The sequence below is a fragment of the Falco biarmicus genome, chromosome 7 (genome assembly GCF_023638135.1).
Source record: "Falco biarmicus isolate bFalBia1 chromosome 7, bFalBia1.pri, whole genome shotgun sequence".
Taxonomy (NCBI): Eukaryota; Metazoa; Chordata; class Aves; order Falconiformes; family Falconidae; genus Falco; species Falco biarmicus.
In genome coordinates, this window is record NC_079294.1 from 72,673,715 (window position 1) to 72,691,429 (window position 17,715).

General features: G+C 39.2%; 1 protein-coding gene across 10 annotated transcripts in view; it reads left to right on the forward strand.

The window, feature by feature from the left end:
• MYO9A (myosin IXA) overlaps positions 1-17,715 on the forward strand; it is a 184,152-nt gene that overhangs the window by 56,740 nt on the left and 109,697 nt on the right. For 9 of the 10 annotated variants that reach the window (XM_056346113.1, XM_056346117.1, XM_056346116.1 and 6 more), the window contains 4 exons: positions 8,130-8,224; positions 12,133-12,195; positions 13,443-13,542; positions 16,206-16,262. In XM_056346113.1, coding sequence (XP_056202088.1) covers positions 8,130-8,224; positions 12,133-12,195; positions 13,443-13,542; positions 16,206-16,262 — 315 coding nt within the window. The remainder of the gene's footprint in view (positions 1-8,129; positions 8,225-12,132; positions 12,196-13,442; positions 13,543-16,205; positions 16,263-17,715) is intronic. The other variant, XM_056346120.1, reaches the window with a different exon arrangement.

Consider the following 17,715-nt stretch of genomic DNA (forward strand, 5'->3'; position numbering starts at 1 on the left):
ACTACAGAGAATTTTTAATTCCAGCATCAGCTCTTTGTGATGTGTTGCTGTACTTAGTCTAGCTCTGCAAAAACAGATGATGCAAGGTGAGGAAAAATGTCGTAATATATAATATCACCTATTTGGTAATTACTTTAAATATAGATCAAGGGGGTTTTATCTGTCAATATTCTATTAGTGCTTTTTCTTTCTGCTGTAGTGCTTGTTTACAGTACTTGTGTTGCCTACTGAGGGAGTGTAAAAATCTTTTCCTTAAGCCATGACTTGTTTTCAGCTGGTCCTTTTATTGCTCTGATTATCTTATTTCTCTATCAGTATGAAAAAATAAATTGAAGTGCCAATTAAGGAGATTTTGCTTGGTCCTGGGACCTGTCACACATTTGTATCTGCATCTGCTGTAGTAAAGTTTATTCTTTGGCTGCAGAATATAACTTTTGGGAGTTGTAAGCATACCCTGGGCTGGAGAGACCACAGTAATAACACTGAGCTTCCCAACTTCATTTTGGGATATTTCTGTGAACCTGAAGCTGAACTTGGGCTGAAGATCTTTTTTTCTACCAAGGCGTTTGTTGGCTGATGTATGCAAGTTTGCTGGAAAACATGTGCGTTTGGCTGCTCTTCCCAGGGCCATCCACCCTACGCATAAAAAAATAAACATATGAGCAGAGGATCAGGGATGTGAGCCAGACCTTATGGATTTGGCAGCCTCTGCCTCCAGATCCATCTGTACTGGCGTTTGCCGATGACTGTCTGCCAGCTTAGCCATGTTTTTTTTCCCATTACAGCACTTGCGTAGGAAAACTGTCCCCATTCAGGAAGAGGACTTAGGTAGGAGGCTTTGGTTTGGTTTGGAGGTTTTATTTTGTGGCGTCGTGGTTACGTGGTAATTCCTTTTTTCCAGAGCATGGCTTAAAAGGAAGAAGCTGCAATGGCCTGATCCCGTGCTTGAGTATCGGAAAATGAGTAATATTCTCTGCCAACGTTGAAAGCGCTTGCCAGGAATGCAGATGCTAAATCCTATTTCTTACATAGCTGATAGAGCACCTGCGTCAGCAGAGCTTTAAATCTCCCAAACAAGTGCATGTTGTAATGACTTTTATAGTACTTTGTCTAGGGCATTTTACTTCATAAGTGTATTTAATGGCGTTCTTGATATTTTCATTACATACACTGGCACTTCTTTTAGTCAATTAAATTAACCCCAAAATCTTATCCACATCAGCGCTGTCCTGTATTTGTATAAGGAGTGTGAACTCTGAATGCACAAAGGCAGATGGTTTTAGCTGACCCTGTACTTTAAGCCTAATGGCTGCAAAAGATTCGTTGGTTAATAGCTCTCTCCCGGGATGGTGACATTGTTCAGTGGAGGGGGGAACTGCTGCCCTTGAGCAGTCTCAGTTTTGGTGTGGCCAGGTAGATTTAGTGTAGATGTTTTACAATGGTAAGACATTTTGAGTTGGCATAAACTATCTGTAACAAAAACAACAAATTAATTAAAAAAGATGTTTCATAGCCTGTATCATGAGAGTACTATTTTATACATGAGTTAAATTACAAAAGGTATGTCTGTTAACATGGTAGAACTCACTTGGCTGCCATACAGTAATTGTAATTTTGAAACAAGGTATTTGATGTGCCTATATTGAAAGAATGGCTGAGTTTAATTCTGCGTAGTGAAGGGTGTGCCATCATTGACAGTGGAGTGAAGAGGGGTTTAACCTTCATAAATGCAACAAATTATATGTTTGTTTGGAGTGGGGAGACCCCTTAAATGTGGTTTTGGACCTTTGAGCAGTCTTTGCAAGCCTGTCTGTATGGACCTGTCCTCCATAAGGTCCATATGGACAGGAGGGAGAGGAAGGATCTCATCGGCACTTCCCAGGTGTCTTGGACTTGCCCCATCTCAAGTATTTGCAGGTTGTGTACTTGAAAGGTTCTGTGGTGGGGCATGAAAAGCAAGGAAAGGTCAGGGTTATGTCTTTTGGTTGCTGTGCCAGCTTAAAAAGCTATGTGTACTAATTTTGTAGGAAGAAACAGAAACCTACATGGTTTTGAGAAGCTTGTAAGCAAAAACCCATGTGAATTGGAGACACTACAGAAAGCAAACATCATAGAAGAGATGTTCTGCTGCGGTTTGCTATCCAAGCCTAGCATAGGATTGGATTTTGTTCTTGGCAATGTGTTTGAGACGTGACTTTCATGTCCCTGTTCTCTTTGCACCAGAATGGTGGGGAAGATAGCTAGATACTTGAAACCTAATTTAAATAAATAAATAGAACAGTTGAGGATTGCAGGGACCTCCAGAGGACATCTGGTCCATCCGTGCTCAAAGCACATCAAGTGGCTCAACGTCTTGTCCCAGAGCAGTTGCTGTTTCTTGGCTTGGTGGGGAGCTGTGTTCCCACAGTGAATCAGATCACCAGCACCTTTGACCCTCCAGCTGCTGGAGGGCCTACAGGGGTTAGAGGGCTTCTGATTTCTTGTACCTGCAACAGACTTGTATTGCAAGGAAGGAAAGCACAGATCTAGTATTATTTTTAAATTATTATTTTCATTTATATTTTTAATTTTTCTTGTAGTACAGCAGCAGCTGGAACTTCGTAAATACCTTGCTTTTAAAAATAGAGTTGTTTTATTTCATGCAACCTTCTGTGTGTTGTAGCTATTGCCAATGAGGAGATGCATGGGGGTTATCAACTAAATGGGGGGGGGTTACGCTGAGGGGGAATACCTTAGAAAAGTGAATTGGTCTAGAAATCCTGATATGTGTGAGAGACTTGCAGATTTTAGATACATATGTGTGTATGTAGTCTTTTAAAACTCCTACTTGCCATTCAAAGTCATCTCATGTCAACAGCCTGGAGAAATTCTCTCTAAAATGCTGGAGAAAAACATCAACTTGTAATACAAAAAACCCCAACAAACCACAAACCCAAGAAGTGTCATATTATAGACCTTACGTTTAAACTGCTTTGTCATTTTTGTGGTTTGAAATGGAAAATTGGGGTTTGGCTCTGCAGTGTGCTCCAGTGGCCTGTTGAAGAAAAGAGTAAGGAAGGAGAAATATTTAAAAGATTTTAAAGGTTGGTGTTTGGCAGGTAAGGGTTGCAGGTCATTCTCAGTGAGAGCTCTGCTCAAGCATTGCTGCATGAACACTATAAATACTTTGTGGTTGGCGCTTTTTACCATAAAAGCGTCGACGGTTTTGTTAGGCAGCACAGAACATCTAGCCACAAACAAGAGAATTATAGAACAAGGTGTCAGCACTTGAACTTGCATTTAACTGCTAGAAACAAAATATTCAGTATTATTGCTTGGCTGTGCAGAACAGTATCTTGAAGGAGTCACATAAATGCTATTTTATCCTGCAACAATTCAAATTGCAGGTCATACTTTTTGGCTTTGGTAATACTATTTAGGTGCTTATTCAGGTGTCATGGTCCCTGCTGCATAGAGGTGGCTTTTAGGGCTCCGTATGGAAACAAAAATTGGGAGATGCATGTGAAAGTGGTATAGTTTTAGCAGCCGCATGCAGGTTGATAGGTTTTATCAGGCGGTGAGCTGCGGATTTAAAAAAAAATACTTCCCAGGGCAACTCAATAATGAGAAGGGATTTAGCAAGGCTTTAACTTAAGTAGTCTAGACGCATTTTATGTTCTGGCCATAATTCAATATATTTCTATTTAAAAGCAATATAACAGCACAAGAACAGTACTGGGAGCTTGGTTGCAAGTTGAATGAAAACAAGCAAAAAAGATGGTTCTCATCTAGCTCTTTACATTTCAAGATGCAGAAAGGAATTTGTAACTAAAAAGAATTACTTAAAAAGCCAGTGAATGCCCTGGTCAAATAAAAAGAGACAATAATATTACAAAATTTCAATGTGCTATTTTTTCCCCTCTGTCTTTTCTTACTTTTGGAATAATGGTATTTGTGAAAAAAAATAAAAAAATTGATCATAATGTATAGAATATTGGGAAAAGTAGCCTTCAAATCTAAAAATAAATTACAGATTATGTTTAACACCACCTCTTTGTGGAAGCATACTCTGGGCTTTTCTAACAGAAGCTGTAGGTAAAGCATGTGAATGCACATCTGACACACATGCATTGCATCCTCGCTGTTACAACATTTGTGTTGCATCCATCTGACTCTGGTCCTGGCCTTGTGTTTATGTCGTTTGTTGATAAATGGACTTTTTCTGTGCTGTCATCTTCAGTGCAGTCCCTGTGCATTAGGGCTTGGGCTTTTTGGGCATGGTATGGACTCTGCATGCCTCTTGTCTTTTACCAGCACCTATATATGCAAAGATTTGAATTCACAAATACTCTCTTCAGTTGTATAAGTTCAGACGAGTGTTTTATTTCCCTGGCTGCTATATTGCTGGCTAATGCTTTCAGTTTCCACCTTGCTTATACAGTTACAAGTCATTCATGCTTTATGAGTATATTTGATTCATGAACTCCAAAATTCACAGTAAACAAGGGAATACAAGCCTTCCAGCAGTCTCTTGTCTGATATTGACCTATTTCTTGTCCCTAGCATAAATGAGCATGACTAAATCTTGCTCCCAGTCTCTTCAGTGCCCCACAATGGAATATAACATTAATATAAGTGTCCACAATGTCATAGCCCATATTGAGATTTGAGCAGTTTGCTTTTCTTCTGATATATTCATGGTATAGCTTTCTAAAAAAATTAAACTTACATTTCAAGTAGATGGGAAAGCATTTAAAAACTCTTGTCTATTAATACATTTCTCTTTCTATATAGCAAAGACCAAATGATATATTTATTTTGCCCTCTAAAGGTGAGTGCTAGAGGCTCATTTGAGAAGGGCAGGGCTGGGGACCTTAAATATGTAAGCAAAGGCACGTATTTCCACTGGTACTTTCACTGCAGAAACTGTTATTCTATAGGCAAACACAGCTATTACTTTAGGGAAGAATACCACTGTTATTCTATAGGGGAACGACATTCAGTTAGGATTACCTATATAACAGCATTCTATTGCCAAATGAGAACAAATCACTGTGTGTTTTCCTAGATGCAGGGGCTTGGAAAATAACATTGTTTCAGGAAAGACGTTAAAATATTGCTGCTGTAATCTGTGGCTAATCCAGACTGCATTAATATTCAGTCCACAATGAAGAGACCAGGAGCCTTCAGGATCAGGCGAGGAGAAACGTGAAGTATTTAGCCTTGAAACTGTTATTTTTCATTTTTTTTTTTTTCCCTGCTGTCCACAATAAGCGTCTCTTTGTGCAGGAGGGTTGTAGGAGGCAGGAGGAATGGAGCTGCTCATTTCTCTGCCTTCTCTAAATGGTTGAATCACCAGCACCAGGTCCAGAGGGATGCTCAGCCCCTACAGAGGAACGTATTGAATTTTGTTTCCTTCAAAATGTTGAGCCCTGGCCAGTAAAAGCTTTGGTCTCCCCGAGAATTTTAGGAATGCTGTTACGGAGTTTTGTCCGTTGAGCTGCTCAGCAGCTTTGAATCAATGAGTCAGTAAAGGGAAATAATACGAACAGAAGATAATTTGTTTTAGGGAAGTAGCTGTAACTCTGTGTTTTCTGAGGCTGAACTATTATATTATGCCCTGGCTGCAGAAGGACATGGTGTTCTGTTCAAGTATATATAGATTAGGCATGCATAAATTGAATTAACAGCACTTTTTTTTATAGCCCAATAGTTCTGCTAAAGAAACATGGTAAGTAAACCGGACAAAAATGTATTAAGTTGTCTCAAGTTAAACACCAGGCATTTCTTTAGCTACTTCTTGGCCCTTCACCAGTGTGCCTTTGCCATCGAGTCAGCCTGAAGTTTTAACCGGACATGATCCAAGGAGCTTTCTCATTTACATCAGCAATAAAGAAAAATGCATGAAAGAGGGATAATTATGGGTTATGATTTCTGTAGGTGTTTGGGTTATAAAATATAATATGGTCTGGCGTGTTAATCTAGAAAAAAGCTTGTTAAAACAAAAAGAGGACTCTCACCGTTCCCCACTCCTATATTTGAAATGTTTTCTCCTGAATTTAAATGTTCTTTGTTACAGAATAAAAAAAAATATTCCTGGACAAGGGTTTTCCCAAAGAAATCTTAATAAACAGACCTTATTTCTCTCTGTGAGTTATTACTTAAGATAAAAGCACAGGGAACTGAACCAGAAAATACTTCTGTTTTTTGCTTAAATTCTTTATTAAATTATATGGAAAGATGATTAAAATAGGGCTTCTGTTCGGTCTGTTCATGTTCATATTGCTGCTGCTGGCGCATTTGTTCTCAAGTGAGCAATGTTAATTGTGTATATAGAAAATCTATCTTTATTGCCTTAAGATGAAGTCTTAGATTATGGGTGGTCCTTATGCAGGGAAGAGCTTGTAATGTAATTAATTTAAACCAACTATCTAAATATATGGTGATGCACTAGCTTTTATTGAATATCAACATACTCTGCGTATAAACTTCTTGATGTGTCTCTGCTTGCTGAAATAGCTGAAGAAGGACAGGTACGTCCTTTGGGAATGCTAAATAGCCTGTCTTTCAATGCCAAAATGCTTGTTTTCGGGGAGAGGATGCCTGGATTTTCATTGCCAGGGGCTTTGGGGTCTTCAGTGGTCACCTGAAGATGTGGGCATCTTCCATGCCTGCTGGAGGGTGGGGTAGAGGGGAGGGATGCTGGATGCAGGGGGGGGTGGGGGGGTGGGGGGTGTGGAATAAGCAGAAAACACAATGTGAGCAACCTGAAATGATGTGAAACCTCTGCAGGGGAATGTTCCTTAGTTGTGTGTCTGAAGTCATCTCTCAAGGATAATCTGCTTGCTCAGCAGGTTTCAGATATCCCAGAACTTGTTTGAGTCAACTAAGGTGAATTCATATGCAACAGCTTGAGTTTAAACAAATTCTTGTATTCAAATAGGGGGAGAAAGATCACATCGCTACTCTGTTAGCAAACCTTCTTTGGTTCTTAAATCATTAAATCTTAACTAGATTGCTAAATAATCTGCCTGGGAAGGTAAAAGTAGATGTGACAGTATGCATCACACAGGTACTGAAGATGTCGAATGCCTTTCCACCAAGTTTTTGTTTAATTTGACCTTTATTTTTTGCTTTTAGTTGCAAAGTTAAATCTGAAAGGTCATTTGAAAACCTTCAGATTATAGATGTAAAGCCCTTTTAATCCTTTCTAATAAATAGCTGAGTAGGGAATAAATCTGTTGGGAGCTTGGAGCTGAGCTCTGATATTAAGCCTCAATACAGATGTCTATACACAAAAAACACTTAGAAATTATCTTGTGTATAATAACCTTAAATAAGTTTGGCTTAGAAGAAAAGGTGAATGATTATGAAACTGGTTTAATAAATGAAACCTTAATTGGACCTGGCAACTTGACGGATTCAGTCACTGTGGGCCAGATTATTATAGAAGTGATTTAGGCACAATTGAAAATATCCATTTTCAGGGAAGCTGAGCTGTAGTTCTTACAGGTTTCCAATAGCTCTTCTGTCCAGAGATTTCTTTTAAATGGCAGTAAATGACTTTCTATTACATGCCTTGGTAAGGCAGGGTTTTAATAAAAGCTTTGCATAATAACGACTTAAAAGCATTTTGATTTTGGAAGAACAACAGCAGCATATTGAAAACGACAGTGTCTGAAATGCTGAAAATGCGCTGTTATGCGGGTGCTATATTTGACATTGTCTAACATCTGGGTAGCCTTCAAAGCATTTTCCCCCCTAATTCCATATATAATTAAAAAGCAGCTTTCTCTAGCTCATTAAAATTTAGTCTTGTTCAAGCAGCGTACTTTTATGTTTATTTAAATGAATAAAGCACAGACTTAATATAGACTATAACTTCAAATATTAAATCTCTCTTGTATGGCTAATGCTTTATTTTTAAGCAGTGTTTATCTGCCCTTCCTGAATACCAAACTGGAAATGGATATGGTCTCCAGAAGCTCATTGTATTATTTTGTAGACAATTCAACTAACTTTCACCATATGCTTTTTAGTAATTATACAATGACAGCAAAATTCCCAAAGTTAATTTTAGTGACATGCATATAAATAAGGTGAGGCAGTGGCTTTTCAGACTTAATGATGGTATCGCTCTTTTTTCACAGGCTTTTGGAAATGCAAAAACAGCACATAACAACAACTCGAGTCGCTTTGGGAAATTTATTCAAGTGAATTACCAGGAGACTGGCACTGTGCGAGGGTAAGTGGGGGTCAGGTTGGAGATGCTGTACATACTCTTACATGCACAACTGACTAAATAGGCTGTTGTAGAGGGTACATGGAAAAGAAGGTTAATTCTTTTTGGCCTGTATGTTTCCCAAAATGGAGGGGAAGAAAATATATATTTTTTAGCATATTTAAATCCATTTGTATGAAAATGTTGGCATGTCTGAGCTGCACATTGAAGTGAGACTACACCTGAGCTGGCTTTAAGCCAGCTGAGCTCTCCTTAATAATGATGTCAACTTTGTAATTAAACTGAAATGGAACTTTTCCTCTTAAGATGGCAGTTAAGGCAGAAAAGGGGAATGTTTTGGCGAGGATGGGTGGGAGGGCTGGAGCACACAGCAGGACATAGAGGCTGGGTGACCTGGCTGTGCTCGGTCTTGGGAAGAGAAAGCCAAGGGGGGGTTTGATCTCCAGCTGCCTGAATGGTGTTAGAGGGGATGCAGCCGAACTTTTCATCATTGTCTCATTCCCCATATGCTGCTGCCCCCCTAGCATGGAGTCTCTCTTTAACCCACCCCTTGACCAGTTAGGGCCTCTTTTTTTCTCCCGGGCCATTGCAAGGAGATGTTGTCTCCACCGTGGTTCTGCACAGTTTATTTCAACATCTCTTCTGCTACCCAAAGCTCGTGGGACTGCAACTCAAACCTTCCTTCCCCCAGGGTGGCCTGCGGCAGAAGTGCTGCGTGGTTGGAAGCCTATGGATGAAACCTGCTGGGTGGGCTTACCGAAGCCTGGGTTTCTCTCTGGCTAGCTCTGGATGAGCAGGGCTTTGTTAACTCTGCTTTTTGTGCAGGTTAATTAACTCAGTTGGAAAAAGGAAGAGTAGAAGTGGTATTCCAGGGGTTATATAATTTCTGCAGCTAGCTAAGAGATGTCTTGCTGGGACTTCGTTGTTATTTTAGAGAACTGCTTTTAATTTTTTTTTTTCCTTTCCTATTTTCCACCAGAACAGTATCACACAAATAGCTTCCATTAATTTTTCAAATGAGCTTGGGTACTCTGTGTACCTTCCCGCTGTTTTTTCATCCTGCGTCAAATCTGATGTTCTTTTTCTTTGTTTCTGGTGAACAGCTTTCTTAAAAGGATAAGCCTCATTTTTTATTTTTTTTTAATGCCTACTGAAATACAGGGTAACAAGAATCCAACAAATGCCTTAATATATTATCTTGGCATGCTATGTCAGCTTGATGGAAGTGGCCTCTATTTATACTTGGCAGATAGATGCAAGTAACATTGTATACTCAAGTCCATAAAATAAGAGATATTTTGTCTTTAAAAAAAATAACTTCCTTGGTCTTTGGTTGCATGGTGCGATGTGACTGTACTTTGCGATGAGCTTTGCCGTGTTGCCTCTATGAAAATAAAGACACCTAAAAAACCCTGTGAGCCGTTCCTGGCATACGAGACCACAGGTTTTTTTTCCATAGTCTTACAGAGAAGATCACAAGTATTTTTATTTTTTTAAAAACTTTGCATAGATTTGAAGCACAGCCCGAGTCAGTTATCCTGTATTTTGCATATTATTTGCTTTGTTAATATAACTGTAATTTGCAGCCCTAAATCGGAATTTTACTGTGGTTGGAGGCTGAAAATAGCAGTTGGATATTTGCTTACAAACCCTGTGAATATAATGACCCAAAACTTGAAGCAGATTTAAACTTAAGAGGTGCAACAGCGAAGAGATTTAGTAGCAGCTAACCCCGCCCCATGAAATGAAGTCTTTGAAGATGTCTTTAAAATTGATGGAGCATGAGCAATGGCTACGGTTAAGTGTGTTCCCATAAGGCTGTATGAATTTATTATGTCCTGTTGAGTGATAAGCGAGTTCTGGAGGAAGGTCTTTGCAACCTGCTCAGTCCTATATGATGATCAAAAGCCTCAACATCTGACATGCTCCATAAAATTGCAGAAGAGCTAGATCGGAGACATTTTAATTAAAAACAACAGTGCACTGGGGTGGTGGTAAATCTGCGTGGTGGCATGAGGCTGTATCTCAAGCACCATGAGCTGGTGCTTTCAAACAGTCTCTGCCTGGGTGTTTTGCATGTTGGTATTTGTATATGAAATTCAGTCTCAGATTTCAGATGATGTTACCTAGGATGCTAAGTACAGGCTCTGTAGCATGAATAAATGAGTATTTTGCACAAAATCATACTCCTAGAACTCTTTTCTTTACTCTTAAAGGTAGATTTGTCATAATTGACAACAGTAAATAAAAAGAAAACATTGGGAGACATCTACTTTTTTTATACCTGAATTGGTGGGGTTTTTCACTGTCTTGTTGCAAGAAGGGATGTATGTTCTTCTTGGGACATGTATTTATTATCACCTTTGCACTAAGCAGGGTGTGTTTTACCAAAATATCATTTTAGCTATATCTACCAAAAAAAAAAAAAATTGCCCTGATTTAAATATTGGTTTGGACCAGATGACCTCTGGAACCTTTTCAACCTGAATTACTACGTGAGTGATTTTTTTTATTTTTTTTTTTAATGGGTGTGTGTGGGTGTCTGTGATAAGAGCAGACATCACAGGGGAAGGGTTGAAATGCCAGGGGCGGTGGATGTGATCCAGGTTGTCTTACAGCAGCATGTACCCTTGCTCCCAGGGCTGGAGCTCTGATCTGGGACGCTCTGGTACCTTTTTTCTCTTCTGTTCACTGAACCTGCAGAGAATTTATGGCGTAGCTTGGAAAGGAAAAATTGGTTTCAGATAAGAAAGGGGATACAAAAAATCCTGTTGGCAAGGAGTATCCATAAACTCTAGTCAGCTTCCTTGCAGGGAATAAACAAGAATAAACCTTTTTGGTGCACATCACACAGAGGAATAGTACTGCTTGGCTGGCTGGCTGGCTGGCTTTACTCCTCCTGTCCAGCAAGATCACCCCAGTGGGGGTTGGATGTGCCATTTCCAGTAGCTCTCCTAAGAGCTGCTATAAGCATTGTCACAAAACCTCTGCAGCATGTCCAAATGATTTATTTTTCTATGTTTTTTAGTGAAAGGAGGGGGGCATTACTGAGATGCAAGTAATGAATAGGTCTGTCTGGAGACTGTGGTGGAGAAGCGAGTGTAGAGGCACCTCCTTGTCTCTCCATGCCCAAGGTTCATTGAGTTTCCCGATTCACACGTGGCTGCTAATGTCGGTGCCACGTCACTGGGCGCCTGTAGCTGGAAGAGCACAGCTCTGTCATCAAAACTGCCAATTATAACTCCAGTTTCTAAATCCCTGTCATTACTCGTTGGTATTGTTTAGAAGAAAAAATCCTGTTAAAGCTTGTTTTAGCTCTGCAAGCTTGAAAAAAGTATTTTAATATATAAATTAAGCATGTTTATTATGGAGGCTCTTAGGATAATGTGTAAACTCCAATAAGTAGCTTTTGCAATTGTTTATTTTTTGACCATAGCCACAAGTTAACAACCTGAGGTTTTGTTGAGCAGTGGCTCTTCTGCAAGAGGGAACGGTGATTTGGGGACCGCAGCTAAATCTAATCTTGCAAACTTTTGCACCCAAATGCAGTTCTTGCGTGCACAAATCTTGGTCTGCAAGCAATTTTATTTTGCTGGCTTTGGATTAAATAGGTATCTGAGTTTCTTCGTTGCTGTCAAAATTTCCCTCTGTGCTCCCTGCCCATAGGCTAACGCATCTGAGATCATGTTTTTCATATCCAAGTTAGTGTTGGCTTTGTATCAAACCAAAAAAACCTCAAAAGCCAAACATAATATTGGGTTTGTTCTGCCTAGGAAGAAATTTATATAACTAAGTGAAACAAGGCTGAAACTTTCTTTGGGGTGTACTAAGACTGAAAACTCCTGGTAAAGCCGTATTCATTTAAGTTGAATGTTGGGTCAATGAATAACGCTTTTATTTTTACCTTCCAGAGCTTATGTTGAAAAGTACCTCCTGGAGAAATCAAGACTAGTCTATCAGGAGCACAACGAACGGTACGTGCCTGTATTTTGCTTGCAAGGTTTGTTTTGACCTCTATATGTGCCGATAGCATGGCACAGATAGCTTACAACCCTGTATGAGCTGGCGTGGGCGGATCAGGATTTTCATGCTCCTAACTCTCTGCTTCAAAGATAAACGTTGCATTTTATGTTCTGCTGTTTAGGGAGGAATGTGTGACCCAGGATAAATAAACTCCAGTATTTTATTGATGGTCCTTGACTTATATTTTCCATTGTCTTTATGATTCATGTCATATGGATCATTATGTACCATTTGCTTTCTTACGCAACTTGTGAGCTATTTAATATCTAATTGGGTGGGGGGGGAGATAGTATTTTACTTTTGTCTTACAGGTCTTAACACACTGAAGCCATCAGAAGGGTCCCTAGAAAAAGCTAAATTTATATAGACAACAAATTTAAGCAAATTGTTCATCCCTAATTGCAGCATACGGTTTGTTACATATTCCTCTCTCAGGAATTATTACTCTGATTTTAAATAAATTTGCTGCTTCTAGTTGTCTTTCAACTCTTGGCACTTCTGTCTGTTTCCTTTGAGACACATGTGCGAGACATTTTCTTGAATGCTCATGGGCTGATTCCGAAGCTAAATAGCATATAAGCCTTGACAAATATACTCTTGGGTGTTGCAAAATGATTAAACTCTGTTCTCTTGGAAAACATCCAGCATAAAAGCAGTTTTAACTTTAGAAGTACTGCTACGCTCTTAGCATTAGTCTTAGAGTTGTCTTGAAGCAAAAGAGGAGTTTCACTTAAGGTTGTTTTAGTCCTAGTAGTATTCAAGTATTTTTAATATTTGTGTAGCTGTAAAAATTGAAGGTTTTCCCTTTCTGTCTTACAGAACTGCAACATCATTACTTTTAACAGTAATATGGTATTAATAATTTCTGCATTGCAAGTAAATACGTTGTTTTGATTCTAATAAATATGTAGGCATTGCACATGTTTATGAGAGAAAACGTGTTGGTGTCAGCTAGGAATTCTTTTAAGTATGTTCTGGAGCACTGGATGTCCTTGAATGGAAAAGGGGGAACTCATTCCCCATTACTTAATTTAATCTTCTACATCCCTGCAAAGTGGGTATGGGCCATTTCTAAACAGTGCTCATGTCTGAGTTTTTGGAAGCTGGAAAGTCAGGTTGTGATGTGTACGTGTGCTTCTCTGCTTAATGCTGCTGTTTATTTTGAAGTCTAAGATCATTTATTTTTTTTTGTCACCAGGAACTACCATGTATTTTATTACCTCCTGGCAGGAGCAAGCGAGGAAGAGAGATCAGCATTTCATCTGAAGCAGCCTGAGGAATATCATTACCTCAACCAGGTAGGAATACTATAGAGAAATACAATACATGGTCTTGCCTTTTCAACTGCTGATATTTAATGCTGATAAAGAAAATGTGTGGAGTAGTAAAAAAGGGTTGTCTTGATGCTCTATAGGCAGCCTTCTTTCATTGGAAATCATTCTGCATTGGCAATCTTAATACCTGATAGTATGAGGGGGGAGTAAATCAGTGTTTTCCATTTTTTGTCCTGGGATATGTTAAATATATTGTTTTGATTGTTGAAGGGAGAAACAGTACGTAATATATCTGTTATTTGTGTGAATGTCATTTGCTCATTAACATCTGTCTGCTGAGTAGGAGAAAAGGGGAAAATGTGTGATACTAGTAGCTCTTCAGGCTATAATGTCTTGCATGAGGTAGTCCTAATTCTGTAGCTTCATGGCTGGCTTTTAGCATGATCCTTTAATTTTAACAAGATAATAAATTTAATATAAATAGCAACACAGCAACCACTGACATGTGAATTAAAAATGAGTGAGGCATTAACGATGGCCAAATAACCTCATACTTGGGAAAATCTGATTTACTTCAGGCATTTAAGATGCAGTTGTTCGCTGATGTTTGTGAATAGAGACTTTACTGTTTTTTTCTCAAAAAGAAAAAAACCCATAATATGTGGAAGAAGTAGTTAGGTTATATGTTGATTGTAACTAATTGCAATTTTCTTGGAGCTGAAACACGATTAGCAACAAAGAGTGATTTAACGCATAAGCTGGAGAGAAACTTGTATGCACAGTGCAACCCAAATAGCCTCTAATCTTTCTAGAAATGTAATTTAACTCCAGAATAAGTCTCAATTACCCGGAGCTGTTTAAAGATTTTTAGAGTGGGCTATCAAAGCCAAATCTATTGTAATATTAACAACTCCCACCCATTCTTAGCAGGATCAGGACATTTGCATGACTGAGGAACATATTAAGAGCTGAAGGTTTTCTGCATCTCAGGTGTTAGATGGAGAACATGGTGTGATCTTGACAACCATCTGCACCACTGTTTTGCTGTGGGAAAGTGTCAAGATCATTTCAATTAATGTTTTGTCAGATTCACAGGTTTTGTTGGGCAATCGGTAGTTTTATGTTAGTTGAAAACATTGCTTTTAATTATAGTCCTTTTTTTTTAATAGCAGTTTAAGGGTGTTAATATTTAAAGTAAAATTATACATCCAATGGCACGTAGTGTGTAGAGCCAGTAGCAATGTGGCAATTGAAGTTGAAACATTTATTTTAGTCTAAGCTAGGATGTGGTGGACAAGTAGGCTGGAGAAGGATGCTGATGTATGTCCAGTGGATCAGAGAAGCAGACTCTGGACTTGTCTGAGCACAGTGTGTGGACAACTTTTAGGGGTTTTATTATAATATTTTTTAAACTGTTAATAATTAGGGTTAGTGTTAAAGAGACCATTTAACACTGACATCTATGGGAAAATGGCTCCTTTAGATGTGGTCAGGGCTTCGGTTCTTATTGAGGCTTTTCAGCAGTGCAGTAACAGCTTTCTCGTGCTTTATAAGCAAAGGCAAAAAAGGAAATTAAGGAGAAAAAAGGAAAAACAGATGGGGGGGAATGGGAAAAGAAACTTTGGAAACATGAAAGGGGAAAACTATAAAATGACCCTGAGTGTTTACAGCAGCTTCTTAAATGTATCCTAGAGAAATGCCTGCCTCTTAAAAAGGGAAGAGAACAAGCTCAGAAATTAAAGTGTTTAATTAAAAATTAAATAGTAAAACTGAAAAGCTGTAAAATATTGAACCAGGCCCCTTAAGTCAAGAACTGACTCAGTCCTTGAGTCAGGCATTATTTTCTTTCTCCCAGGTTCCTCAGTTCACACTGTTATGCAAAACAAACCTGCATTTTGCATTGCAGATGAGAAATAATCTATTCAGGTGTTTCACTAAAATGTGCTATTATTTTGTTGATCTCTAAATGCAGGGAGCAGGTTAAAAAAAAAAAGTTCTAAAAAAGTAAGTTTACTTTAACTACCCCCTGAGCTTGGATGACTTCTCCGTATCCCATACCAAAGGCAGGTATACCTACCATCGCATACCCTGCAACTGCTAAATGTTTTCTGTGTTGGCTATTCGCATTTCTCCATTTTGAAATTAGTGATTTGCAGGATTAGATCATATTTTAAGTTCATCGGGAGCTCTGGTGGCATGTGTCTCTCCCTCTTGGGACTGGTCACTGACATGTGCTTTGAATTCCCTCAACTTCATCTCTGATTGTAAAAAGATAAAAAGCTTTCAAGTGGTGTTCTAATCGGTCAGAGAATTGTACTTATGTGTCTAGAGCAGAGGTGGAGAGTAGAAACAAAAAATCTGCTCTTCAGTGTGATTTTTTTCATCAATAGCTCTTCAGCTCTAGGTAAACGAAAGGTTTCTCCAACCACGGAGAAAAAGAAAGGATCTTAAAATCCATTAAGCTTATTACATGAGAGGTCCTCACTGTCTTGAAAACACTGTAAGCAGGAGTCAGAGCACCGTGATGCGTTATAAATCTTACCTTACAAACATAGAAGTAAGGAATGACTGTGCAGAATAACAATTATTTTATTTGGAAAGTTGATGTTGCTGCCCTGGTTAAAGAGCAGGTAGTGGGAGTTATTTTTGGTCTGAACACTACTTAACCCAGTCTGCCTTGCTTTCAGATGACAAAGAAACCCCTCAGACAGAGCTGGGATGATTATTGCTATGACTCTGAGCTGGTCAGTATGAGTATCTGCGTCTTACGTGTTGCTGGTGCAGGGCTGCTGCTCACTTGAATTTGTTAGGTGCATCAAGACCTGAGCAGAAAACAAAGTCAAATTAAATTTAGCCTATTAATTACCCTCTTCTTTCCTCTGCCCTGCAGTGGTGTTGCTTGTGTATTATTAGCTCATGACAATGCTGATGTTTTTTCCCTTGCCCTTTTTTGGTTCCTTCCATCTGGAAAGCTGCTTCAGCAGTTGGATATGGTCATCTACTTGTAGCAGACTAAGGGTCTTTTTGTTCCTTCGTGGTATGATACATGATGATTTATGGAAATTGTGTTAGGGCAACAAGGTAAAAATTTAAATTCCTTTCCAATAAAATAGAAAATCCGTCTCTTGAAACCCTAGGAGATGCATCAGTTCATGATGGTTGTAGCAGTGTATCTGCTCTCCGGCTTCCGGGGAGGAGAAGACAAACCCAAAACCATCCCCCTGCCCAACCATATATGAGAAAATCAAACCTTGATATTCAGAATGTGAAAATAATTCCTTCTCCTAAAACAGTTCTGCTGACATGATGAACCTTTCCAAATGGGTCGACCCAAAAAAGGGAATGGCAAAGCTTCTCCCCCTTCCCTGGCTCCTCGTGCGTGACCGAGTCGGAGGCAGTGGCTTCAGCTGGCAGCATGCTGTGGGTGTCTCTGTGTCCTGTGATGGTCTCTGTTGGTTTTGTCTTGCACGGGGAAGCATGTTTCAGATCAGCTGCATGTTGTTCCTGCTAATCTTGCCGTGTGCTTCATGATTGCCAAACTCTAGCTGATGTGTCTGGCAGAGTAAGAGGTAACATGTGAAGGAGCTGGGTTTTCCTTGGTCTAGTAAGCATCTTAACAGCAAGGTTTCACTGCAAAATCCTTAGGAGGGAAGGAGGGAGAGGGAATCTTAGGCCCCCCAGGGTTTAAAACTTGAATATTGCATTGGCAACCTTAATGCATCAGCATCCTTAGAGGCCCTACAAGAGCAGAGAGTGAAGAACAGATGCTTTTCTATATACCTTAATGCATTTTACTAAGCTGCAAAGACCTTAATTGCTTGGAATGGGTTAGGGCAATTTACTGGAGGAATCAAAATTAAAACAAACCTCAAATCTGATACCTTCTTCTGAAGGGGCCAATAAAGCCCTGCCAGCTCAGGAGTTGCCACATGTCCTTATTTTGCACAGCAAAGTTAAATGCCATTACAATTTGGCTGTTTATCTGTTACTTTATTTTGCTCAGCATCATTTTCTGTGATATTCGTGGCAAATCAAATCTTTGCTTCAGTTGATGAGTCACTCTTAAGCATACCCTGGACCTCTCCCCATAACCATGGACTCAACCTGCTGCAGATGTTTGGTTTATAAAGAAACTCTGTTTATTTTATCCTCTTCAAACTTCCTGTGGAAACCTGTGGATTGCTTTGATGTGATGAT